The sequence below is a fragment of the Zophobas morio genome, unplaced genomic scaffold, assembly GCF_036711695.1.
Source record: "Zophobas morio isolate AGI-343-1 ecotype UQ-CSIRO unplaced genomic scaffold, CSIRO_AGI_Zmor_V1 ptg000020l, whole genome shotgun sequence".
In the NCBI taxonomy this organism is placed as follows: Eukaryota; Metazoa; Arthropoda; class Insecta; order Coleoptera; family Tenebrionidae; genus Zophobas; species Zophobas morio.
The window spans coordinates 2,160,517-2,186,408 of NW_026972125.1; the positions used below are offsets into that span (position 1 = coordinate 2,160,517).

General features: G+C 38.6%; 3 protein-coding genes across 15 annotated transcripts in view; all 3 read right to left on the reverse strand.

Annotated features, from left to right (window-relative positions):
* Nucleotides 1-735: 735 nt before the first annotated feature.
* LOC135131299 (anamorsin homolog) lies at nt 736-1,658 on the reverse strand. Its single transcript, XM_064058967.1, has 4 exons — nt 1,547-1,658; nt 1,103-1,498; nt 961-1,049; nt 736-907 (listed from the first exon to the last, which is right to left on the reverse strand). Exons 1-4 carry the CDS (start codon nt 1,656-1,658, stop codon nt 794-796), a joined length of 711 nt encoding a protein of 236 aa, XP_063915037.1. The 3' UTR covers nt 736-793.
* Nucleotides 1,659-7,019: 5,361 nt separating this feature from the next.
* Nucleotides 7,020-7,964, reverse strand: LOC135131522 (anamorsin homolog). 2 transcript variants are annotated; one of them, XM_064059301.1, is made up of 4 exons: nt 7,797-7,964; nt 7,356-7,748; nt 7,196-7,302; nt 7,020-7,142 (listed from the first exon to the last, which is right to left on the reverse strand). In XM_064059301.1, exons 1-4 carry the CDS (start codon nt 7,912-7,914, stop codon nt 7,029-7,031), a joined length of 732 nt encoding a protein of 243 aa, XP_063915371.1. In that variant the 5' UTR covers nt 7,915-7,964; the 3' UTR covers nt 7,020-7,028. The 2 variants fall into 2 exon arrangements, with proteins under 2 accessions (XP_063915371.1, XP_063915370.1); XM_064059300.1 differs by having other exon boundaries at nt 7,356-7,964.
* Nucleotides 7,965-12,950: 4,986 nt separating this feature from the next.
* LOC135131536 (tyrosine-protein phosphatase Lar) overlaps nt 12,951-25,892 on the reverse strand; it is a 305,692-nt gene continuing 292,750 nt past the window's right edge. For 6 of the 12 annotated variants that reach the window (XM_064059325.1, XM_064059319.1, XM_064059323.1 and 3 more), the window contains 15 exons: nt 24,527-24,637; nt 24,196-24,471; nt 23,856-24,140; nt 23,308-23,331; nt 23,013-23,113; nt 22,690-22,882; nt 22,015-22,302; nt 20,979-21,275; nt 18,155-18,294; nt 17,814-18,016; nt 17,633-17,766; nt 14,515-17,582; nt 14,178-14,458; nt 13,838-13,973; nt 12,951-13,789 (listed from right to left, as the gene is read on the reverse strand). In XM_064059325.1, the coding sequence (XP_063915395.1) occupies nt 13,721-13,789; nt 13,838-13,973; nt 14,178-14,458; nt 14,515-17,582; nt 17,633-17,766; nt 17,814-18,016; nt 18,155-18,294; nt 20,979-21,275; nt 22,015-22,302; nt 22,690-22,882; nt 23,013-23,113; nt 23,308-23,331; nt 23,856-24,140; nt 24,196-24,471; nt 24,527-24,637 (5,606 nt within the window). In that variant the 3' untranslated portion in view covers nt 12,951-13,720. The remainder of the gene's footprint in view (nt 13,790-13,837; nt 13,974-14,177; nt 14,459-14,514; nt 17,583-17,632; nt 17,767-17,813; nt 18,017-18,154; nt 18,295-20,978; nt 21,276-22,014; nt 22,303-22,689; nt 22,883-23,012; nt 23,114-23,307; nt 23,332-23,855; nt 24,141-24,195; nt 24,472-24,526; nt 24,638-25,892) is intronic. The other 6 variants (XM_064059326.1, XM_064059327.1, XM_064059330.1 and 3 more) reach the window with 6 other exon arrangements.

Below are 25,892 nucleotides of genomic sequence, written 5' to 3' on the forward strand. Positions count from 1 at the left end.
TTTTTCAATGTTTTGACTTCTCGATTTATCGAGCTATGGATGTTTCGCTATTTTGATTGTTCAGTTTCTCGATTTTTCAGTTTTTAAATGAATAACTTTTCGATTGATTTGATTTGATTATTCAATTTCTCGATCCATCAGTTTTTCAATTTTTATCATTTTTGATTTTCGGATTACTCGGTTTTTCGATTTTTTACTTTTTGGATTTTCGATGTTTCGATTTTTCAAATACCCGATTTTTAAATTTTTTGATGTTTTAAATATTGGAGTTTCGATTTCTGGATTTTTTGTTTTTCGGTTTTTAAATTTTAGTTTTTTGAATTTTTCGATCTTTTAAATTTTACGTTTTTCGATTTTTCAGTTTTCCGGTTTTACGAGTTTTTTGTTTCTCGATTTCTTAACGTCTTGGTTTTCGATTTTTCAAATTTTCGATTATGTATTTAATTTTTCATTTTTTTTCTCAGTGTTACGGACGCAATTTGAAAGTAGTTTGAATAAATCTTGGAGATTCTTTGTGGCTGTTTTTTGAAGTAGTTGGAACGAAATTGGGAAATTACTTTTGTTGTTTTTGAAGTAGTTTGAAGCGATGATGTGATTTTTTTGTCACGTTCGCAACAATTCAAATTTTGGACAGTTTTTCATTGGTTATGATCCATCTGTCAAAGTTCAAACTGTGAACTGCCAACAACTTAGAATTGCCAACCAAATTTTTTTTACAAAAACACCAGCTCCATGTGAATACAATACAAATTTAATAAACAAAATAAACAAAGTAAACCAGTACCCAACTTATCTAATTATCTTGCTCTCGTAGATTACCAATCAACTGAATTCTTTCGCCAACCTTAAAAGCTGACAACCCCCTGTAAGGACAACTAGCGCACCGAAATTCATCCTCCTTATTACACTACAAATAAAAATTTAAAAAACACCCCTCTATCACATTCCCAATACCCTTACGTTGCCACATGTTAACACATTCAAGGGGGGTAATTTCTGCTCTTCCATTGTCACCTCTTCAGCTTTACGCTTTTCAGAGGTGCCACACTCTAAAAAAAAATTACAACCTAACTACCACACAGTGTCAAAGTCAAACACTTACGCAGTGCCGCTGATTCAGGCTGCTTAAAATCTTCCTCATCAAGCAACTCATCCGGATCAAGTATCTGATCAGGCTCTTCCTTATCAGTCACGTTAAATTTTATCCAGTCTCCATGTTTGCGTTTCTGTAGTCCAGCGCAAATTTCAATCAAGTCCAAGTTTGCTGGTTTAAAACCAGACGCTCTTCTGATCAATTTTTCTGTTTTGTCCACTTCCACACCAACAAAACCCGCCAGTTTTAGATTAAATTCAACATCATTCACATTTTCGTTGATATAATTGGCGTTGACTTTACCTCCAAGTTTGCTTGTTGAGAAAACTCGGTTTAGGACACAGTCGGTGATTTTTTCTTCTGGTATATAAAGCTGTACTGTATTGTTTTCGTGCTCTTTGAGATCTGCGGAATTATTAAATAGTGAAAACTGCAAAAACGTGAACGTCATACCTGATATTTGCTCCAACTCAAGGATTTGGCTTGTTGCGGGTTTTGGGGGGTCGTCGTATATTTGACCGTCGTAGATATATAGAGTCTTTTCTTTAGGTTGTCTTTCACCCATTGTTACTTCTGTACTTTTGTGTCTTGCAAATGACAAGGACAGAAATTACAGATATGGCTATCAACGTAAAGCGAAAAAAGCGAACCAACTTAATAGAGAGTTTTTGCAAAACGTCACGAATGTACGACGTACAGGGGCAACAACAAATGCTACAGCAGCCTCATTTCATACATTTTTGTCGTATGTCAGACAGTTTTCATTGCGTTTCGCAATAGAAAATATTTACAATAATGCATGTTTGAAAAGTTTGCAGTTTTGCTCTAAAATGATTAAAGAATTTTCCTGACAAATCTTATTCAAAAAATGTTAATAATGATCCTAAGAATGGTTAAAAAAACTTTTAACCCATCGCAGATTGAATACAACTGATTTTCTTAATGCTAAGGAACTAGACGGACGTACGTTGAATTATGTCTTTTAAATAGCGTACGACAACTCAAAATACGCTGTTGCTAAGCAACCCACACGTTAGCGTATATGTACGTCTTTTGAAAAAACGCTATGCAAAATCTCTCTTATGACGAATTCGTTTTCGGTTACGTCAGAGGCGTCTTTAAACCCATTGGGATTCAGCTTTTGGTGTTCTGGCAATTATCAACGATGAACTATTAAATTAAAAACAAGATTAAAAGAACGGTGTGTTACCCATTTGGTGACTTTCATTTTTCACGTTTGTTGCGTTGGCAGTAAGTGACATTAGTTTGTTCGTTGTTCGCGAAACTTTCGAATGGGCATTGAAGATTGTGAATTATTTTCAATTTTTTGAATTCTTTGGGAGAAAACAACGTGCAATGATAAACTTATGCTTCCTGTTTTGTAAAATGTGTCGATTGACCTACTTTTCCTCAATTTTATTCGAAGAATTGGTGAGTGGTAGTGACTATAAGGGGAGTGCATTTCGGAGAGTGTTTGGTGCGGTTTATGTGGTTCTCTGCTGAAAAGGTAAATCAGTTATTTATTTTTTAATAATTATAGCTGTATGAACAATTTAAAAGTATTGTTGAAGATAACAGAGCCTGAATAGTGTATTAATAAAATATAATGGCGGTCCACAGCCACCGCGATTATTTAAATTTGCCGAAATCTATCCGTCAGTCGTTTCGAATTACGTTTATTTTTTGAAAGTTTATAGATCGGTTTGAATGACACTTTCTGCGCCCTGCACCCCATTACAAACATATTCCTAAACGTGGAACTTTGGAACTCGTGGGACTTAAATTGCGTGTATACTTGGTTGCCTACATTGGGCGCAACTAATAGTGCTAACCACAGGGCGTACACTAATTGTGAGTGTAAACTTTGGAATGACCACTTTTCGCTGACTTCTTTGATACGAGATTTATTGGTCCTTAGGTCACCCCGTATGGCTCACTATTTTATGCTTTTCCTAAGTGATTTCTAAATATTTATATCGGGTGATCCAAGAGTGACGGAAAAGCTCGATGGTGCGTTATTAAGAAAGGCTCTGAAGAATTCGAAAAAAATTGTTAAAGAAATCTTTGATCCCAACTTGCACCGATACTTTGGTATACCGTGGCCGGAGAACTTGTTTGATCTACAGACCAGCAGAACGCACTCAGGCCAATGTCGACTCTATCATGTTGCGTGATCTGATACACAACCTAACCGCTTGGTCGGACTTTACAACGAATAAGTGAACATTTTGGTAGGTATATGTATTAATTATTGACATGCAATTATTTTTTCTTTAATTAAGAAATAATTCTTTGTGGAAAAGTGTAGTTATTTTTATCTTTTGGAAACGCTAGGATCTACTTTGCATGAATTTTTAATTATTTTTTAATTTAATTTTTTAGCAATAAAGCAACAAGCTTAAAAGGCTTTCAATGTAAAAATAAGAGCAAAATGTTTGACTGTCGTAGAAGTGCCACTAAAGATTCTGCGAAGTCGATTTCTATAAAAAAGTACATGAACATCGCAACGATTTGACAGAACGTTCCTGAATGACAAAGTTTACGTTTCAAAGCTCCAGACAGCTGGTTTACCTGAGTAGGCTTTTCGATTTCTTGCTTTTTCAACTTTCGAACTCTCAATTTTTCGAAATCTTACTTTTGGGATTTTTCAGTTTATTTATTATGCAATTTTTGGATTTTATAATTTTTCAGTCTTACGTTTTTTCAATTTTACGATTTTTAAATATTTGGATTTTTCAATTAATCCATGTTTTGATTTTCCCATTTGTTGACTTTCCACTATTTGGACTTTTCAATTTTTCGAAATTTCAGTTTTGGGATTTTTTCGTTTATTTATTATTCACATTTGATTTTACAACTTCTTAATTTTTCCATTTCTCAATTTTCTCATTTTTAAACTTACGTTTTTCCAATGTTGCTCTTCAATTTTACGATTTTTCAGTTTTTCAAATTTGACTTTTATAGAATCTCAGTTTTTCAATTTTTCCATTTTTTAGGTTTTTGATTTTTCAGTTTCTCAGTTTTTTAAGCTTTTGATTTTTCGGCTTCACTTTTTTGATTTCTCAGTTTTTTAATTTCTCAGTTTTTGGATATTTCAGTTTTTCCATTGATTAGTTTTTCATTCATGTTTCAATTTTTCGAAATTTCAGTTTTGGGATTTTTCTGATTACATATTTTTTCTTCAATTTTTCGATTTTTCAATTAATCTATGTTTTGATCTTGCCATTTGTTGAATTTCGACTATTTCGATTTTTAATTTTGCAATTTTTCGAAATTTCAGGTTTGGGATTTTTCAGTTTATTTATTATTCAATTTTTGGTTTTTCAAAATTTCTTAATTTTTGAATTTCACGATTTTCAATTTTTTCATTTCTCAATTTTCCTATTTCCAATATTAACGTTTTTCCAATTTTTCTCTTCAATTTTACGATTTTTCAGCTTTTCAAATTTGGCTATTGTAGAATATCAGTTTTTCAATTTTTCAGTTTTTTAGGTTTTTGATTTTTCAGTTTCTGAATTTTTTATGCTTTTGATTTTCGGCTTCGCTATTTTGATTTCTAAATTTTTCAATTTTTTAATTTCTCAATTTTTGGATATTTCAGTTTTTCTATTCTTCAGTTTTTCATTCATTTTTCAATTTTTCGAAATTTTAGTTTTGGTAATCTTCTGATTACATTTTCTTTATTCAATTTTTCGATTTTGCAATTAATCGATGTTTTGATTTTCCCATTTGTTGACTTTCCACTATTTCGATTTTTCAATTTTTCAATTTTTTAATTTCAGTTCTTGCATGTTTCAGTTTTGGGAGTTTTCAGTTTTTCTTTCATTTTTCAATTTTTAGAAATTTCAGTTTTTGGATTTTTCAGTTTATTTATTATTCAATTTTTCGATTTTACAATTTCTTAATTTTTGAATTTCACGATTTTCAATTTTTCCATTTTTCAGTTTTCCTATTCCCAATCTTAACGTTTTTCCAATTTTTCTCTTCAATTTCACGATTTTTCAGCTTTTCAAATTTGGCTTTTGTAGAATATCAGTTTTTCAATTTTTCAGTTTTTTAGGTTTTTGATTTTTCAGTTTCTGAATTTTTTATGCTTTTGATTTTTCGGCTTCGCTTTTTGATTTCTAAATTTTTCAATTTTTTAATTTCTCAGTTTTTGGATATTTCAGTTTTTCCATTCTTCAGTTTTTCATTCATTTTTCAATTTTTCGAAATTTCAGTTTTGGGATTCTTCTGATTTCATTTTCTTTATTCAATTTTTCGATTTTGCAATTAATCGATGTTTTGATTTACCCATTTGTTGACTTTCTACTATTTCGATTTTTCAATTTTTCAATTTTTTAATTTCAGTTCTTGCATGTTTCAGTTTTGGGAGTTTTCAGTTTTTCTTTCATTTTTCAATTTTTAGAAATTTCAGTTTTTGGATTTTTCAGTTTATTTATTATTCAATTTTTCGATTTTACAATTTCTTAATTTTTGAATTTCACGATTTTCAATTTTTCCATTTCTCAGTTTTCCTATTTCCAATCTTAACGTTTTTCCAATTTTTCTCTTCAATTTTACGATTTTTCAGTTTTTTAGGTTTTAGATTTTCCAGTTTCTGAATTTTTTAAGCTTTTGATTTTTCGGCTTCACTTTTTTGATTTCTCAATTATTCAATCTATTAATTTCTCAGTTTTTGGATATTTCAGTTTTTCCATTCTTCAGTTTTTCATTCATTTTTCAGTTTTTCGAAATTTCAGTTTTGGGATTTTTCCGATTACATATTTTTTATTCGATTTTTCGATTTTTAAATATTTAGATTTTGCAATTTTTCAATTTTTGACTTTTCTAAATACTCAATTTTTCGATTTTCCAATAAATCGAAGATTTGAGTTTCCCTTTTCTTGACTTTCGACTGTTTCAATTTTCCAATTCTTCAATTGTTCGATATATTTTACTTTTTCAATTTTTAAAATTGTAGATTTTTCGATGTCTCGATTTTTCATTTCAGTTCTTCGATATTATTGTTCCTGTTTTCGAATTTCTCAAATGTTTCTGTTTCTTAATCTTTCGACTTTTCGACTTTCCAGTTTTGGATTTTGTTTTTCAATTTTTCGTTTTTTCAAATTTTCGAATTTTAAATTTTTCATTTTTAAAATTGTTCTATTTTTCAATGTTTTGACTTCTCGATTTATCGAGCTATGGATGTTTCGCTATTTTGATTGTTCAGTTTCTCGATTTTTCAGTTTTTAAATGAATAACTTTTCGATTGATTTTTGATTATTCAATTTCTCGATCCATCAATTTTTCAATTTTTACCTTTTTGATTTTCGGATTACTCGGTTTTTCGATTTTTTACTTTTTGGATTTTCGGTTTTCCATTTTATAGTTTTTCGATGTTTCGATTTTTCAATTACCCGATTTATAAATTTCTTGATTTTTTAAATATTGGAGTTTCGATTTCTGGATTTTTTGTTTTTCGGTTTTTAAATTTTTCGATTTTTTAAATTTTACGATTTTTCGAGTTTTTTGTTTCTCGATTTCTTGACGTCTTGGTTTTCAATTTTTACATTTCTCGATTTTTCAAATTTTCGATTATGTATTTAAATTTTCATTTTTTTTCTCAGTGTTACGGAAGCAATTTGAAAGTAGTTTGAAAAAAATCTTGGAGATTCTTTGTGGCTGTTTTTTGAAGTAGTTGGAACGAAATTGGGAAATTACTTTTGTTGTTTTTGAAGTAGTTTGAAGCGATGATGTGATTTTTTTTGTCACGTTCGCAACAATTCAAATTTTGGACAGTTTTTCATTGGTTATGATCCATCTGTCAAAGTTCAAACTGTGAACTGCCAACAACTTAGAATTGCCAACCAAATTTTTTTTACAAAAACACCAACTCCATGTGAATGCAAATTTAATAAACAAAATAAACAAAGTAAACCAGTACCCAACTTATCTAATTATCTTGCTCTCGTAGATTACCAATCAACTGAATTCTTTCGCCAACCTTAAAAGCTGACAACCCCCTGTAAGGACAACTAGCGCACCGAAATTCATCCTCCTTATTACACTACAAATAAAATTTTAAAAAACACCCCTCTATCACATTTCAAATACCCTTACGTTGCCACATGTTAACACATTCAAGGGGGGTAATTCCTGCTCTTCCTTTGTCACCTCTTCAGCAAGCCCATAAGTGCAAGCTTTAGGCTTTTCAGTGGTGCCACACTCTAAAAAAAAAATACAACCTAACCACCACACAGTGTCAAAGTCAAACACTTACGCAGTGCCGCTGATTCAGGCTGCTTAAAATCTTCCTCATCAAGCAACTCATCCGGATCAAGTATCTGATCAGGCTCTTCCTTATCAGTCACGTTAAATTTTATCCAGTCTCCATGTTTGCGTTTCTGTAGTCCAGCGCAAATTTCAATCAAGTCCAAGTTTGCTGGTTTAAAACCAGACACTCTTCTGATCTTTCCTGTTTTCTCCACTTTCACACCAACAAAACCCGCCAGTTTTAGATTAAATTCAACATCATTCACATTTTTGTCGTTATAATTGGCAATGACTTTACCTCCAAGTTTGCTTGTTGAGAAAACTCGGTTTAGGACACAGTCGGTGAGTTTTTCTTCTGGTAGATAAAGCTGTACTGTATTGTTTTCGTGCTCTTTGAGATCTGCGGAATTATTAAATAGTGAAAACTGCAAAAACGTGAACGTCGTACCTGATATTTGCTCCAACTCAAGGATTTGGCTTGTTCCGGGTTCTGGGGGCTTTTTGTACATTTGACCGTCGTAGATATATAGAATTCTGTTCTTTTCTTCAGGTTGTATTGAAACCATTGTTATTACTTCTGTACTTAATTTTGTGACTTGCAAATGACAAGGACAGGAATTACAGATATGGCTATCAACGTAAAGCGAATAAATAATAGTTTAAAAAACTAAAAAAACACGCTTTTATTGCTAATCGAACTAAAAACTAGAAAATAATTTTTAATGACAGAATTTAATATTACAGTAGTAGAAGATCAAACAATCAATCATAATAAATCACCTCAAATTAAAATTATAATAAAATTTAAGTTATTAACAGAATAATTCAATTCAGAGTAAAAAGCGTAGGGTGCTTGATATTTTAAATATTACAATCATTCTATTGGCAACTATCTATGAGAGGATAGTTATGAACCGCAGTAAAATGCACCCCACGCTTTTTACTCTGAATTGAATTATTCTGTTAATAACTTAAATTTTATTATAATTTTAATTTGAGGTGATTTACTATGATTGATTGTTTGATCTTCTACTACTGTAATATTAAATTCTGTCATTAAAAATTATTTTCTAGTTTTTAGTTCGATTAGCAATAAAAGCGTGTTTTTTTAGTTTTTTAAACTATTATTTATTTTTCATTTTTTAGTCTGCGACAAATTCATAAATTGGGGAATTAATTACTTATTTAGATTTTTCTAGAAAGAACCACTCAGTGGTCTCCGTAGGATCGAGGATCCTGGCGGTCCTAATAAGGATAATGGGAAACTGTTATCAAATTATTGCATTGTCATCGATCCTTGAGACGTGTGCAAAGTTTCAAGATGATCAGACTTTTAGAAACCGATGAAAATTAAGCTCAAAGATTCCGTTACATACATACAACCCAAGCTAATAAAAGCGTGATAAAAAAGCGAACCAACTTTAATAGAGTTTTTGCAAAACGTCACGACTGTACGTCGTACAGGGGCAACAACAAATGCTACAGCAGCCTCATTTCATACATTTTTGTCGTATGTCAGACAGTTTTCATTGCGTTTCGCAATAGAAAATATTTACAATAATGCATGTTTGAAAAGTTTGCAGTTTTGCTCTAAAATGATTAAAGAATTTTCTTGACAAATCTTATTCAAAAAATGTTAATAATGATACTAAGAATGGTTAAAAAAACTTTTAACCCATCGCAGATTGAATACAACTGATTTTCTTAATGCTAAGGAACTAGACGGATGTTGAATTATGTCTTTTAAATAGCGTACGACAACTCAAAATACGCTCACGCTATGCAAAATCTCTCTTATGACGAATTCGTTTTCGGTTACGTCAGAGACGTCTTTAAACCCATTTGGATTCAGCTTTTGGTGTTCTGGCAATTATCAACGATGAACTATTAAATTAAAAACAAGATTAAAAGGTGTGTTACTCATTTGGTGACTTTCATTTTTCACGTTTGTTGCGTTGGCAGTAAGTGACATTAGTTTGTTCGTTGTTCGCGAAACTTTCGAATGGGCATTGAAGATTGTGAATTATTTTCGATTTTTTGAATTCTTTGTGAGAAAACAACGTGCAATGATAAACTTATGCTTCCTGTTTTGTAAAATGTGTCGATTGACCTGATTTTCCTCAATTTTATTCGAAGAATTGGTGAGTGGTGGTGACTATAAGGGGAGTGCATTTTGGAGAGTGTTTGGTGCGGTTTATGTGGTTCTCTGTTGAAAAGGTAAATCAGTTATTTATTTTTTAATAATTATTGCTGTATGAACAACTTACACAGTATTGCTGAAGAAAACAGAGCCTGAATAGTGTATTAATAAAATATAATGGCGGTCCATAGCCACCGCGATCATTAAATTTGCCGAAATCTATCCGTCAGTCGTTTGGAAACCCGTTTATTTTTTGAAAATTTATAGATCGGTTTGCAAAACACTTTCTGCGCTCTGCACCCCATTACAAACATATTCCTAAACGTGGAACTTTGGAACTCGTGGGACTTAAATTGCGTGTATACTTGGTTGCCTACATTGAGCGCAACTAATAGTGCTAAGCATAGGGCGTACCCTAATTGTGAGCGTAAACTTTGGAATGACCACTTTTCGCTGACTTCTTTGATACGAGATTTATTGGTCCTTAGGTCACCCTGTATGGCTCACTATTTTATGCTTTTCCTAAGTGATTTCTAAATATTTATATCGGGTGATCCAAGAGTGACGGAAAAGCTGGATGGTGCGTTATTAAGAAAGGCTCTGAAGAATTCGAAAAAAATTGTTAAAGAAATCTTTGATCCAAACTTGCACCGACAGTTTGGTATACTGTGGCCGGAGAACTTGTTTGATCTACAGACCAGAACGCACTCAGGCCAATGTCGACTCTATCATGTTGCGTGATCTGATACACAATCTAACCGCTTGGTCGGACTTTACAACGAATAAGTGAACATTTTGGTAGGTATATGTATTAATTATTGACATGCAACTATTTTTTCTTTAATTAAGAAATAATTCTTTGTGGAAAAGTGTAGTTATTTTTATCTTTTGGAAACGCTAGGATCTACTTTGCATGAATTTTTAATTATTTTTTAATTTAATTTTTTAGCAATAAAGCAACAAGCTTAAAAGGCTTTCAATGTAAAAATAAGAGCAAAATGTTTGACTGTCGTAGAAGTGTCACTAAAGATTCTGCGAAGTCGATTTCTATAAAAAAGTATTTGAACATCGTAACGATTTAATACATAACGTTCCCGAATGACAAAGTTTACATTTCAAAGCGCTTGACAGCTGGTTTACCTGAGTAGATTTTTCGATTTCTTGCTTTTTCAACTTTCGAATTCTCAATTTTTCGAAATCTTACTTTTGGGATTTTTCAGTTCTACCTTTTTTCAGTTTTTCTCTTCGTCGATTTTACGATGTTTAAATATTTCTATTTTTCAATTTTTGACTTTTATAAACTCTCAATTTTTCGATTTTTCAATTTTTCTCTTCAATTTTACGATTTTTCAGCTTTTCAAATTTGGCTTTTGTAGAATATCAGTTTTTCAATTTTTCTGTTTTCTAGGTTTTTCGATTTTTCAGTTTCTCAATTTTTTAAGCTTTTGATTTTTCGGCTTCGCTTTTTTGATTTCTCAATTCTTCAATTTTTTAATTTCTCAGTTTTTGGATGTTTTAGCTTTTCCATTCTTCAGTTTTTCATTCATTTTTCAATTTTTCGAAATTTCAGTTTTGGGAATTTTCTGATTAGGTACATATTTTTTATTCAATTTTTCGATTTTTCAATTTCTCGATTTCCAATTTTCCTATTTTCAGTTTTACATTTTTTTCAATTTTTTTCCTCTTCAATTTTTTGATTTTACAATTTTCAAATTTTTGACTTTTCTAAATACTCAATTTTTCGAATTTTCAATAAATTGAAGATTTGATTTTCCGTTTTCTTGACTTTCGACTGTTTCCAATTCTTCAATTTTTCGATTTTTAATTTTTTTGATTTTTTCAATTTTTTAGATTCTCAGTTTTTGGATATTTGGTTTTGGGATTTTTCAATATTTCGATTTTTCGATTTTTATATTTTAGATTTTTCAATTTTTTTTATTTTAATTTTTCAATTTTTCCTGTTTTTGAATTTTTCAAATGTTTCGATTTCTTAATTTTTGGATTTTTCGAGTTCCCAGTTTTAGATTTTGCTTTTCAATTTTTCGTTTTTCCAATTTTTCTTTTCAATTTTACGATTTTTCAGTTTTTCAAATCTGACTTTTATAGAATCTCAGTTTTTCAATTTTTCAGTTTTCTAGGTTTTTGATTTTTCAGTTTCTCAATTTTTTAAGCTTTTGATTTTTGGGCTTCACTTTTTTGATTTCTCAATTCTTCAATTTTTTAATTTCTCAGTTTTTGGATATTTCAGTTTTTCCATTCTTCAGTTTTTCACTCATTTTTGAATTTTTCGAAATTTCAGTTTTGGGAATTTTCTGATTAGGTACATATTTTTTATTCAATTTTTCGATTTTTCAATTTCTCGATTTCCAATTTTCCTATTTCCAGTTTTACATTTTTTTCAATTTTTTTCCTCTATAATTTTTCGATTTTACAATTTTTAAATTTTTTACTTTTCTAAACACTCAATTATTCGAATTTTCAATAAATTGAAGATTTGATTTTCCATTTCCTTGTTCTGTTTCCAATTCTTCAATTTTTCATTTTTTTGATTTTTTCAATTTTTTAGATTCTCAGTTTTTGGAAATTTGGTTTTGGGATTTTTCAATATTTCGATTTTTCGATTTTTAAATTTTAGATTTTTAAATTTTTTTTATATTTTAATTTTTCAATTTTTCCTGTTTTTGAATTTTTCAAATGTTTCGATTTCTTAATTTTTGGATTTTTCGAGTTCCCAGTTTTAGATTTTGCTTTTCTATTTTTCGTTTTTCCAATTTTTCTTTTCAATTTTATGATTTTTCAGTTTTTCAAATCTGACTTTTATAGAATCTCAGTTTTTCAATTTTTCAGTTTTTTAGGTTTTTGATTTTTCAGTGTCTCGATTTTTTAAGCTTTTGATTTTTCGGCTTCACTTTTTTGATTTCTCAGTTTTTGGATATTTCAGTTTTCCACTCATTTTTCAATTTTTCTCCTCTTCAATTTGTGTCTTTATAAACTTAATTTTTGAAGTAATTTGAAAAAATCTTGGAGATTCTTTGTGCCGGTTTTTTGAAGTAGTTGGAACGAAATTGGGAGATTACTTTTGTTGTTTTTGAAGTAGTTTGAAGGCTTCTTGGAGACAACTTATGCCTGGTGTTTGAAGTAGTTTGAAAGAATCTCGAGAATTCCTTGTGTCTGGTTTTTGAAGTATTTTACAGAATTTCAGGGACCGCTTTTGTATGCATACATCAGATATTGAACGTAAAATCTGCATTTTTTAAATATATTCGTCTTATTACTTTTGTTGTTTTTATAACACTATAACGATTACCCCATAACACTGAAAACTGAAAAATTCTCGATGCGTTCTGCAAACCACATTGGTACTATCTATGCCCAACTAAATTTAAAAAAAGAATGGGGTAATAAACGTTGCGTCACTGAAACGTGCGTCGGTAGTTTTGCGAAGATAAGTATTAACAAATCTAAAATCTAGAACTTTATTTTCATCAAAATCTCATTTCATTCATTCCTGTGCTACAACGGTCATGATTTATTACAAAATATAAACAACTTGTCGCAAATAATGAATATAAACAACGTTTATAACCTAATGTATGTACGTAGATACATTTTTAGAAATCTATTGAGTATTACACATTAAAATACATAAAAAATAGATATAACATATGGTTGTAAATAGATATAAAAACTCATAAAGAGGAGATCCTAAAATAATGAGATTCAAAGATGTGGACAAAAAAAATTAAGTAAAAATTTTCTCAGGATGGCTGCTCATAAAATGTAGCTGCAATGGTTACGATTACAGAAAAATGATATGAACATTTTCAAAAACTCTAAATGAACATGCCCTAGAGTCTTACAACATATACGTAGTCGAGTTACATCTCACCTAAAATGTACAAAAAAGATGATTACAACATCAAAAATTCAACAGAACGAAGAGGTACAGTCGAACGTAATCTCGATAGGTATGAAAATTGCACGATATATGATACAAAATTTCTTCTACTAGTCTTTGTCATGAGTCCACGTGTTGTGCACAGAGCAAACTATACAGGATTTTTCTTGTATTTTATATCTTCCAACATATATGTTAGGCACATAGTTTACACACATTTGCACACTATTTTCTGATTTAATTTGAAATTCACTATTTGGTTTTAAATGAGAACGCAACTTGCTCCAAACGTTCGATTTGGCAGTAGAACGAACAGCTCGGTTTAACACGACCATCAGTTGGTGTAGTGGTCGAAAGAGCCCAGGTATTCCAGAGCCGCCCGGTAGCAAAACTGGTACTGATCCTGCACAAAGCAACCATCACCCTCGGTAGGCTCGTCCAGAATACTCACCTCCGTTTGGACCATGGCCGGTCTCTGCGTACGCAAAATCCGCGCAGTTTGGAAAATATCGACGACGCCTTCGTACTGCATCCTCTCTAGAGCTATGCTCAGCGTGATAAACACGCCAGTTCTGCCGACGCCCGCGCTGAAACGCGTTAAACGATAATTAGACAAAATCGAATTTAAACGCAGAGGAGAAAAAAACGGCCAGGTGTGGGATTCGAACCCACGATTTTTTCCAAGAATCGCTCGGCCAACCTGACTATATTTACAGAAGCCCCACTATATAACTACTTTCGCGGATGGTCTATATTATAATACTTTCCTAGTTTACGCTCAGTTTACCTACCTGCAGTGCACCGTGATTGGTCCGTCTTGGCCGAACTGCTCCTTAGTCTTGTGTACCTGACCGATGAAATCGATAAAGCCGTCTCCGTACTTCGGTACGCCTTGCTCTGGCCAATCGGTGAACTGGAATTGTCTGACCGTCCGCGACGACCCCTCTCGGGCGTCCGTGACTTTGAACTCGCGCAGGATGTACTGAGGCATGTTGTACTCGGCTATGGGGTCGACTACGAAGCACTGGTAGCGCACTGAGCGATCACTAGGCCAGTACTGATGACATTTCTCCTAAAAAAAAAAAAAATCGTTGAGGTTTTCACAGTTTCATACCGAGCATCACTCACCCTTCCCATCTCCTTCAGCTTCGTCAACATGACGATGATCGTCGAGTTGTGCTCCCACAGCATCCTCCACAGATCGTCGGTGGTGTCCACCAGAGGCCCTTGAGTCGCGATGTACGCCTTCCTATACCGATATCCGTCGATAAAACTGGCGTTGATATAATCCGAGCCCTCGATCCCCCGCATCGGCGTCAAACAAACCCTCGTACTCTCGTACGGCAAGATATGCACCAACCTATTCTTGTGTTTATTGCACGGCAAATTCGCCGTCACGAACCGCGACGAATCAGTCTTAATGTTGCCCAGTTTCTTGAACTCGTGCTCCATCCCCGTCACGTTCTCTCCAGGCTCCAGCTGCATCAGCTTCTGAATGTGCGACTGCAGGTTCCTCGCTGGCACCTCCGTCTGGCCGCAAATCACCGCCTCCAACAGCGCGTCGTGTATGAAAATGTACTGATCCTCGGTCTGCACCATGTAGTTCCTCTGGGCCCGCAGGCACGTCACGTGTCCGTAGATGTCCACCGTCTTCTCGTGCCGCATCCGTTCCAACATCGAGTCGATGACGATGAAACAGCCCGTGCGACCGACGCCCGCCGAGCAGTGCACCACGATCGGCCCCGAGTCCGCCGGGTTCAAGCTGCGGACGCGCCTCAGGAACTGGAGGAACGGAGCCGGGTGGTCGGGCACTCCGTGGTCGGGCCACGCCGTGAACTGCAACTGCTTGACCTCTCGTCGTTCGGTGAACCCTTGTTTATGGATCTGGAAGGTGCGGATGCAGTAGGTGGCGAGCTCCTGCACGTCCGTTATCGACACGGACATGCTGCCGTAGGTCTCCGAGCCGCGCGTCGGCCAGTACTGATCGCACTTTATCCTCGTGCGCTCCTCCAACTTGGTCATCATGACGATAGTCGCGGTCTTCAGCTCCCAGCACATGCGCCAGAAATCGGCGAACGTCTCCTGGAGGGGTCCCTGTGTGGCGACGTAAGCGTTGTGTTTGCGATAGCCGTCGCAGTAGTTGGCGTTGATGTAGTCGCTACCTGTACGACAAAAATTCTCAATGCTATCACTGACAACACCGTTTTTGTAATTATTACCTAGGATGCCCTCTTCGGGCGGCAAGATCACGCGACTGTGGTCGTACGCGATCACGTTTGCGTAGCGATTCTTCGGCTTGTTCACGTCCATGTTGGAGTGATCCCACGTGAACTGCTGGCCGGGCTCTATGCTCTCGTACTCTTGCGAAAACTTGAGATTGTCGTTGGCCTTGAGCCGTTCGATGTGATTGGCCAGTTCGAGGATCGGGATCGGGGGATGCGAGATCATCGCGGGCGTCTGGAAATTCAAGCGCCTCATCTCCACGGGATCGCTCGGAGCTATGCTGCTGTTCAAGTCGGCGGGGATGAGGGGACGGGTGACCGCCGCTTGGTCCGGGGTCTTACAAGGCTGCCTCCTCTTCCTGTATATGAAAACGATCACGAAAATCAGAGATAGGAGCAAGGCGGCTATGATGGGCCCGATTATCCACAGGACTCCGGCTTCTTTGCGGTGCGAGCTTACTTTGACGTCGTTGTCGGTGGGAACGTTGGGGTTTGGCCGTAGCGGGGGATCCCCGGGCGGTACTTCTCTCATGTCGAGCGACAAGTACTCCGAAAACGGGCTGCTGGTGTACAGGTGCTTTTGCGGAGTGTCCACTACCGCTCGCACGAAAATGCGATACCTGCGTCCCCTTTGTAGCTTGAAGTTGGTAAAACCGTCGTTGTCTTCGCCCGTTCCGAGATGGAAAGTGTAGGGGATGTTCCTCTGTGGAAACTTGGCGGCGATGTAGGGCAAATTCGGATTGGTCAAAGCCTTCTCTTTGTTCTCGATTAGGGTACCCGTCAAGAACTGATCGGGATTCTTGTTCGCTTGCGTCTTGTCTTCCGGTACCACCACCAAATAGTAGTGGCTGATGGGACCGTACTCCTCCGACGCTTGAGGCAAAATCACGTGAATCTCTTCCCCGTTGACAACCCCGTAAAAGTCCGGCTTGACCATAGGTTGTGGTGCCGCCATCTGCGTAGTCACCGTAATCTTCGTAGGCGGCCGGTACGAATAATCCGTCGGAATCGCACTCACGTTCACGTTGTACGTCGTAAACGGCGACAAATTGTTGATCGTATACGTCCGAATATCGTCCCCTAACAGAATTTCCGATCGTTCGATCTTCTGCGTCTGGGTGATCCCTTGCGAATCCACGAATTCCTTAATCGCGTCGAACGAGATCTTGTACTTGATCGGGTTGAGCCGGATCGGCGGCGACCACGTCAGCGTCATGGAATGCGTGGACACCTCGTGCGCCCGCAGATTCAACGGCACGTCCTCCGGTTTCACCTTGACGGTGACCTTCTCCGACAATCTTCCTAACCCGTTCTTCATCCTAGCTGCCACCGCCACCGCGTACTGCGCGTACTTCTCCAAGTTCACCAAATCAGCTGATTCCGTCAGTTCCACCGATTTCTGCTGCCACTCGTCCAGATCCTCGACCGCCGTCATCGTGTAGAAGATCTGGTAGCCGACGATTTTCCCTCGCGACGGTACCGGTTCCCACCACACCTCCACGCTGGAGTCGGACGTGGCTACCGCCTTCACCGACATGGGCGCCCGACCGATGTCCCGATCGGTCGTGATCGTGTATTTCTCGCTAACCGGACCGGCGCCTTGCAGCGTGTACGCTTTCACGTGAAAAACGTACTCCGTGTTCTCCTCCAGATTCGTGAAGACGGCTTTCGTAGTCGAAACGTTGCGCGTGATAACGTTACTATGATCCGACTTCTTGTGGAACTGGATGTCGTACTTGATGATCTGTCCGTTGCGGTGCTCGCGAGAAGGAGGACCCCACGTGACGCACACCACGTCCGGGGTCTGGAAGCGGGACGTGATGTTGACGGGCGCTCCCGTCGGCGGACCTTCGGGCGTGTGCAAGTACTTGATGGCCTCCTGTCCGATTCCGATGTGGTTCTGTCCGGCGACGCGGAATTCGTACTCGACGCCGCGCTCCAAATCGTTGATGCGGTACGTGTTGGTGTGGGTGCCTAAAAGACGCTATATAACGAAGGAATGATTCGAAATCGAGATTTATTACCCTTGAGATTGACGTCCTTGAGTTCGTGGTCTTTGACGCCGTACCGTAATCTGTACCCTTTCAGCTCGCCGTACGTCGCCGACGGCCTGGTCCACTCCAGCTCTATCGTGACGGTCGGCTCTCGTTCGATGACCCTTGAACAAAATCGCTGTCGGAAGGTTCTCTTTCTATCGTAACTTACTTTATGGTCAGGGCCGGTCTGTTCGGTACTCCCCCCGGAGTGCGCACGTGAACCGGTGTGCTCCTATCGCCGTCTCCTTTCCTGGTCAGTGCTGCCACCTGTATGGCGTAACTCGTGTCCGGCTGGAGGCCGGTCACGTTCAGGTCGAGGACGGCGTCCCCGAATACGTCGAACTTCATCGGGTCGTTGAGTAAATTTTTGCCCTGTGCGGAAGAGAAGGGATGACGAGAGGTTAATTTATCGTTCGTGAGTCGCCGTCTGGGCTTTATGGCAACGCAATATTTTCGGTAATTGCCGGCAGACGGCGACTTTTGCTAATCTAATAGTGATAAAAACTATACTTCTTCTTTCGTCTCCTGTACGTGGACGTGGTAACCCAAGATAATGCCGTTCCTTTCTTTCGGATGGGGCGGCTTCCATTCGACTTTGATCGTGGTGGAGTTTATTGGGGTCACTTTTACGTCTTGCGGGTTGCCGGGAACTGTGGAATTATCGACTATTAAGACGTAGTTCCGCGGTGAACACGAAAAGTACTTATCGTTTACGGCATGCAGGCACTTCATATTTTTTAATTGTTCGATTATTTTGTTTTTCTCATTCATTCTTCGTAAAAACACAACAAAAATCAAATAAAACACAACAAAAAAACCCATAAAACTTCCTAAAACATTTGAATACCAACACACGAAATATCCTTGAATAATTACCTCATCCAGACGGATTAATGTGGAACACAAGAACCTACTATGAATTTTATCTACACATTTATCAGCGGAAAAATAGAAAAAAGTTTTTCATTGTATACTCGTCCCGGCGCTGCTTGAAGGAAAACATAATGAAAATCGGAAAATGAACATGTGTTTGGGTGGTCGCGCGTTACCTACGTGGAGAGCCGACATGATCGTTTTCCGATCCGTACAAATCATAAGCATAAAAAACAGTCTACTGGACTAATCAAAAAATAAACTCACTACTAGCACACAACAATGAAAAATACTCACTGATAACTGTGGAACCGAGTAATGCAAAAAGTCAGAGAAAAAAAAATAGCAATTGTAAAAGTGTTACAACACTATGATATCCATCAAAATTCAAACATGTAGTATTCTTACAAAAATAACAGAGAAAAAAACTATCTCCGCTACAAAAATGCTTGGAGGTTGGTTCATGGAAAAATAGAAAAAAATACTCACACACATGTATTGATTAAAAAATCTCTCAAAAATCTTATTACTATCGTCATCGTCGGGGGAAAAAACCGGATGGTCAAAAAAAATTGTTACAGGGATGTGTGGATTCTTCGCAAGATAGAAAAAACGGTGTCGGAAAAATCGTGTCCAACTATCTGTCACATGTTAGTTGTTGATTGTGTCGTCTCACTTGCACACACTTTGAGAATACTCTTTGTATATGAATTTTCGTCTCTCTCTTCATGCAGAAACAAAAGAAATCAATCGGCTAAGGACGTTAGAGCAAATACCAGACATATCGTAAATGTCAAAATAGCATGCCCATAGCATTACTATTCTTCCTACGTTCTACGAGTGTGTTAAGTATTGGTATTCAAATGTGACACAATTCCAAGCTGTGCCTGAAAATCAGACAAGCGAGCCAAAACAATGGGCAAACATCTTATTTTATAATTTTATTTATTTATATATTTTTTGCGTTGGCTCGCTTTCGTTAGTTCGGTTTGAAAAAAAAAATTCGCAGCTTTGCGGAGTAGAAATTCCGTCTCGTCGCGCTTCGAAGGATTTCTACTCCCGACTTTCGGTCGGTTAGCTATGCTATTCTATAGCGTTAATCGGTTAATAATCCCTTCGGTTAGTCTCAATCATACAGTCACACACAAAAAATGGTGCAAGTGTAGTTTACACACAGTGAAATGTGATATAAATGTGCCATATTAAAGTGCGCATGTCACCTACTTGTGAGAGTGAGGTGCTGCCTAGCGATAGACAGGGAAAGGGGGGACGGAAAAGGAGGGCGGCGGAGGGCGGGCGAAGGATATTCACCAGCATGCTAGGTGGTGTGTTACTAAATTACGAAAACGGTGCACGAAACCAACTAAAAAAATTAAGTACTCATCATAATTATATAAAAAATAAAACAGTGCCGATTGTGACTCAAAAAATGTGCCATTGCAATGCAACTCTGTGCGAATGAAAATCAAGTAAGCAATCATTACATGTGAACGTGAGTAGCTAAAACAATAACAACAAGGAACGAAACAAATTCCAACGAAACAATTCAAAACGAAACAGTTTTAAAAAGTGAACGAAAACAAAAACACAATTATCAACTAGTAAATTTTTAGAAATACCGAAAAACAGTTATTGAAAAAATCTGTCGGAAAAACCTCTATATACTGCTCCTGCAAACGCTTTTGTAGACAGAAGAAAAAACATTAAAAATTAATTTTTGTCTTATGCTTATAGTTCACTACACTATTCAGGTTCACGTGAGGTCTCAAAAAATGCTGCAAAAAATCACAAAAATTCACAAAACCAGCTTCAAAAAATCCATCCTGGGCGGGCTGCAATGGTTAAAAAAATATTGGTATTAAGTCACACATATCACGGTGGATATGTCAAAAATGTGTGAAAAACTACAACTAGAAGGCCAGGGGGCGCGGCGACCCCCTGCAAATTATAAATAAAAATCGATATACAGAAAAAGAAAAAAAGGAGAAATTGATCAGGTTTCAGGGATCGTAAGGGCTCGCAAGGCCCGGCGCTGCTGCAATATAGCTAGAACCGCCTCTGATTGTACAGAGGAATCATCTCAAATATTATCGTTCTGAATTTCGAGATAGATGCATTGCAGCTGCGCCGGGTCTTGGTACCACACTGTAGATAGACCGTCGTAGTTCTCAATCGGATTCACAATATGTTTACTGTTTTACACTAACTCCTCTCTCGTCAGCTGTCAACTGTGGTAACACATTTATTACAATCGAGAAGGTGAGGACGAGTCCGGCACGCATACTAAACCACAAAAATGAGTCACTTTCGATTCGTTTCGACTCGACTCGACTAAGCGGCGTGAGTCGGCGCCCCGTTCTCGTCCCGTCACTTTTTTTTTAACAACAACAACAACAACAACAATTTCTTCTCGTTTATCACCGTTCTTATCATATAGATGTTATCAAAAACTGAAACGTACCATCTTCATGGGTTCGTACGGTGATCGGGAATGAGCTGGGTCCGTCCCCGACTGAGGTGCCGGCCAGGACCCAAATGCGGTAAGTGGTCCACCTTTTTAGTTCGTCAAGCACAAAACTAGTAGCGTTCAATCTAACTTCGGTAGCTTCGCTATCTGATCTATCTGATTCGACGTACTGCAGCTTGTAGTATATTATGTTTCCGTTGCTGCGGTTAGCAGGCGGCGGATCCCAGTCGACTCGGATGGCAGTAGGACTTACCGCCTCACCGGTAACGTTGCTGGGCGGAGCGCCCGGTACTACGGTGGCGTTAGCGTGTTAACTTAAGCCAAAAGCTTATAGCCTAGGTTTTTACTTTTTAATGTAATGTAAAATGATTCTCTGCTCTCAATAATTAAAAAACAAAAAAAGGAAGAATGACAACAAGTGGATATTAAAATAAAAATTCTCACTACCTGGTTCACGTGAAATCAACTCAAACCAAAATCGAACTGATAATACTGAAATTAACAATAAAAACAAAAAACTAAAAAACAAACAATGAAAAGTGAAAGGTGCTCAACTGCACATAGTTAATTAAAAAACGAACGGCATAGCATTACTTGGTGCAGTGCTCATTAACAAATTAATATCCACTGACGACTAGTTACTGGGCATGCAAATGCAATTCACAGAAAGGACACTCATCCATCACGCATCCATAACGCCATTATAATTCAAAAGTTTTAGTAAACTTACACACTTCTGGAACGTTAGTTCCGTTCAATCGCATTTTTAAAACAATGCATCATTAGTTCTTACGCTATGCAATCGACGCGCTCGGATCGCGCCGTCGAGGAATTTCTCGTCCGCCGACGGCGCCATCCGTTCGCTCAAATCACTGCTCGAAATTGAAGGTGCGCCCTCAAAAAAATCAAATCCCCCAATTTCCAAAAACTACGTGAAGTCGTTTGCAAACGCATGTGTTGCAACACAAAAATCGTACTTCAAAAAAATTCCACCCTAAGAACGGTATAGACAGACCGCCGGTTCTCTTACCGTACTGTTTGGTTCTGACTGGTATTGGCGGCGTGGTGGCTCCCTCTCCGCGCTGCGACCTCGCCGCCAACCACACGTAGTACAACGTATTCGGGTAGAGGCCGGTCAGAGTGTACGTCTCGGTAACCGAAATGCGTCGATGGTGTTTCTCTTTGGCGTACGTGTCGTTCCAGTACAGTTCGTAGTTGACGATGTTCTCGCCGGAGTGCGTCGGCTTCTTCCACTCCAGGGTGACCGAGGTTTCGCCGATGTCCGACGCCACCAAGTTGCTGGGCTGACTGGGCACGCCTGGGCCGAGACGAGGCAGTGATTATTAATTACTAGGGTTAGGCGGCCGAGATCTGAGCACCTTGAATCGACTTCAACCACTACAAGCATATCCCAGTCCAGTGCAACGCGCGTTGTTATCAACATAATTTTAATTTTGTTGACAATTAAAGCAACAGAGGTTGATTACAACCGACCACTGATGGCCGCATCACGCTTGGTAGTGGGGAGAAATAAATCCGGACCGCCTAACACTATTAATTACGCTCGTCAAAAGTGCTCCGTCGTGTCAGAACTGGGTCACTAATAACGTGTTAGCCAGGGATTTGTTCTGGTCGTGACTTTTGTTTTTGCGTTCGGTTAGTTATAAAAAGGGAGGACCTAAAAGAGGCATCGTTATCTATCTACCTTGTTGTGTTTTAACGTGGACGGGGGCGCTGAGCGGACCGGGACCGACGGAAGTGAACGCCTGGACGCGAATCGTGTAGATGGTATGAGGGGTGAGCTCGCTTATTGTCGTCAGTTGGTTGTTGTCGACGACTTGAGATTCCCACTGGGACATGGGCTGTTGCGCATCGGTGGTGTAGTATACTTTGTATCCCTAACAACGACGGGAAAAGTCATCAGTGTCCCGCTTTTGAGTGCAACGCGGAAAGACAGGTTAGCGAACGACAAAGCTCGATCGCTATCATCTCTTTTGCGTTGCGACAAAAGTATTGCGATGAGCTTACGGTGACTTGCCCGTTCGCCGTCTCCGGCTCGTCCCATTGTATTACCATCGTGCTAGAACTGAGTGGTCGTACTTGAACGTTTCTCGGAGACGATCCCGGTTCTGAAATTGTGTACAATTAGATAAGGGTGCAGCGGTTCGACGGTAATGAAATGGGCATTCAAAAAAGAAAACAACTGATCTTCGACTGAAAGGAACAAAAAATAAAGAGGAAACCAAAAAAAATGAGACAGGATAGTTAAAATGAAACGCAAATGACGCCACTTATTAGTTTTTAGTGTGAACATTTAACTTACTGGCACCTCCAAAAGACGATTCAGCTAGAAGAGAAAAAGAAAATTTAAGTACGAAGAAAAGTATAGAGCGTAGATTCTCGTTAAAAATCACTACTTGCTAGAAAGTACCAAATAGGCGTGAGTGAAACTACTCTAGTTGTGTAAAAAAGGCACACAAAAATCTGAAAAAAACTTACATTAGGCATAGGCACAAAATCCATATGAAAAATGGGTAGTTTGCATGAAAATGATAAAGAGCAGGATGAAAAATAACGGAAGTTTTGGGAGACGATGGAAACTATCATCATCGTTTTAACTAAAGGCGCGACGAGTGATCCTCTTCCCTAATTTCGATCAGGAAAACGACACTCATGTTGAACAGTCTGCGGCGTTAAAGAAAATGCGAAACGGCTTACGCGAACAGTTCGCTTTGAGATGGAATAACCATTATGATAAGACGACCGTTTAAACATACACCGTCTGCTCCGTTTCCTTGGAAGAGCGTCAGAAGCGGAACAAGTGGTTGCACTGCACACAAACGGAATCTGACAAATTTCTAAGGAAATTACCTGTTTCTCCCGTCGTAACGAACGTCGGAGCGCTCGGCGGTCCTCTACCTATATTGTTGACTGCTATGACGTACATCTCGTATTCGGTGTACGGGCTAAGGCTTCTAATCGTATAATACATCGTGATTATTCCTGATATCTCGCTGTAAGCTTGATTGGCATATTTTGGCTTGAATTGTATGACGTAATACTGTAAATCTTCCGGTCCGTTGTAGGACCAAGTCAGCCTGACGGAAGTGGCCGTGATTTCTGACACTTTAATATTGGATGGTGGTCCCGGTAATGCTGCGATTTGTACACGGAATCGATATAGTGGATGCGCCCATACTACAATACTCACATTGTACTTTGACCTGAGCAACGGATTCGATAACCCCCAAAGCGCTGGCGGCTATACAAGTATAATTAGCGGACTCTTGGATGTTAGTTAGTTCTAAAGTGTTCTTCCCGATCGGCAGCTTGTCTTCGGGAGTCAGGTCCTGAGTGAGACCCTTGCGCCACTTGACGAACGGCATCGGCGAACCGACGGCGACGCACGTCAAGTTCAAGCTGGCGCCCAACATCACCTCGTTCATCGGTTGCGGAGGTATCGAAAACTGGGGTGGTACACGACGTACTGCAAGAGAACAAGAAACGTCGCGACCGCTCGACGCCGATTCGAAAAATCTCACCTTTGACGTAGAGCAGGGCCGACTTGGAGTAATCGGTGCCGATTGCGTTTTCCGCCACGCATTCGTACTTGCCGTGGTCTTTCTCTTCGCTGTCTCTGATCTGCAGGGCGCCTGTCGACAGAACCTACGGTTTAGGGCACATTCCCTCCGCACCGTCACGTATCGCAAAAGTAAGTGCCATTCGAGCGGACAACGGAAACCCTATAGTCCCTCCCGTCTGCGAAGCTTAATGGTCCCCGGAGAGGTCAGTTCCTTCGGGGAATTCCTCCAAACAAACGCTACGAGCTCACGTGCACCAGACATTCGATTAGTGCGCGAAGAAAAATACGACAAAAACGATAATGGACGCGATGGGAGGACACCGCGAGAAAAACGAACCTAATAAGAAGTTAACAAGTTCGCGGACCGATTTATCGCCCGCAAAGAATTGATTATTATGCGGGGGTTAAGGGTGCATGAAATGAGTCTTCTCTTTCTGCGGGATTTTTTACGGAGGCGACGATTATTATTGATGCGACGGAACTTCTTGTTGGATGTACGTAATTATGGAAGTGAATGGAGAACCGACGAGAGGAAAAACCAGTCGAATTCATAAAAAGCGGTTATTGTGCGAGGTGCGAGCGCCATTCGTGAGCCAGATCACGGTTAACGTCGGAGATAAATAGAGTTTTTGTTGTGGCACGCTTGCGGATATTCCTTATTCCTGGTCGGGTGAATCGATATGCACGCCCGACATAAATGCGGCCCCCTAACGACGGTGCATACAAAATTTGACGCGCTTGTAATCCCGTAACGCAGTGGTTCCCAAACTGTCTCCAAGAGACCCCTTTTTGGCAACGGAGCTTTCTGGAACCTTAAGTCAACTTGTGTGTTGGGTTGGGCTGTCTTTCCTTGCAGATATTTTCACGGATAAAACACATCGCGGAACAAGCATCCGAAATAGGATTGTACTCTTTCGACTTTTTGCAGAAGCGAAACCGCCGTTTCATCAAGCGGTCGAGTACCCAGTTTATCCCACTGACGGAATTTAGAATTAGGGTCACCAAAGCAGCTACGTTCAGGAGCGCTGGGCGTATTCGAATGCTTGGAATCGTTGCCGAGGATAACTCGAGACCAGTTAACCACGTATTATAATTGTCCCCGCCGGCTACCCGCCCCACGCGGTCGTTATTTCGGCAACCTGATCTGTTTTTCAAATTGCGCGCCCTCGACCCGACTCCATAATGCACGTATGCAGGGTGCAGCTGCTCGAGGAAAAGCCCGTGAAAGATGAGCTTTCGCCGACGAACTCTGCAAGCGAATTGCCCGTTCTCGTTTTTCTTTCTCCCCAACAACACGCCGCCATATTAAAATCGTGCGACCTCGA

Excerpts from the sequence above, each read along its gene's own strand:
- LOC135131299 (XM_064058967.1), bottom strand. The coding sequence starts at position 1,658 with ATGGGTGAAAGACAACCTAAAGAAAAGACTCTATATATCTACGACGGT. Across the intron at positions 1,499-1,546 it reads TGAGTTGGAGCAAATATCAG|ATCTCAAAGAGCACGAAAAC; the intron begins GTATGACGTTCA and ends ATAATTCCGCAG. Across the intron at positions 1,050-1,102 it reads GCCTGAATCAGCGGCACTGC|AGTGTGGCACCTCTGAAAAG; the intron begins GTAAGTGTTTGA and ends ATTTTTTTTTAG.
- LOC135131522 (XM_064059300.1), bottom strand. The coding sequence starts at position 7,914 with ATGGTTTCAATACAACCTGAAGAAAAGAACAGAATTCTATATATCTAC. Across the intron at positions 7,303-7,355 it reads GCCTGAATCAGCGGCACTGC|AGTGTGGCACCACTGAAAAG; the intron begins GTAAGTGTTTGA and ends TTTTTTTTTTAG. Across the intron at positions 7,143-7,195 it reads ATGTGTTAACATGTGGCAAC|TGTAATAAGGAGGATGAATT; the intron begins GTAAGGGTATTT and ends TTTTATTTGTAG.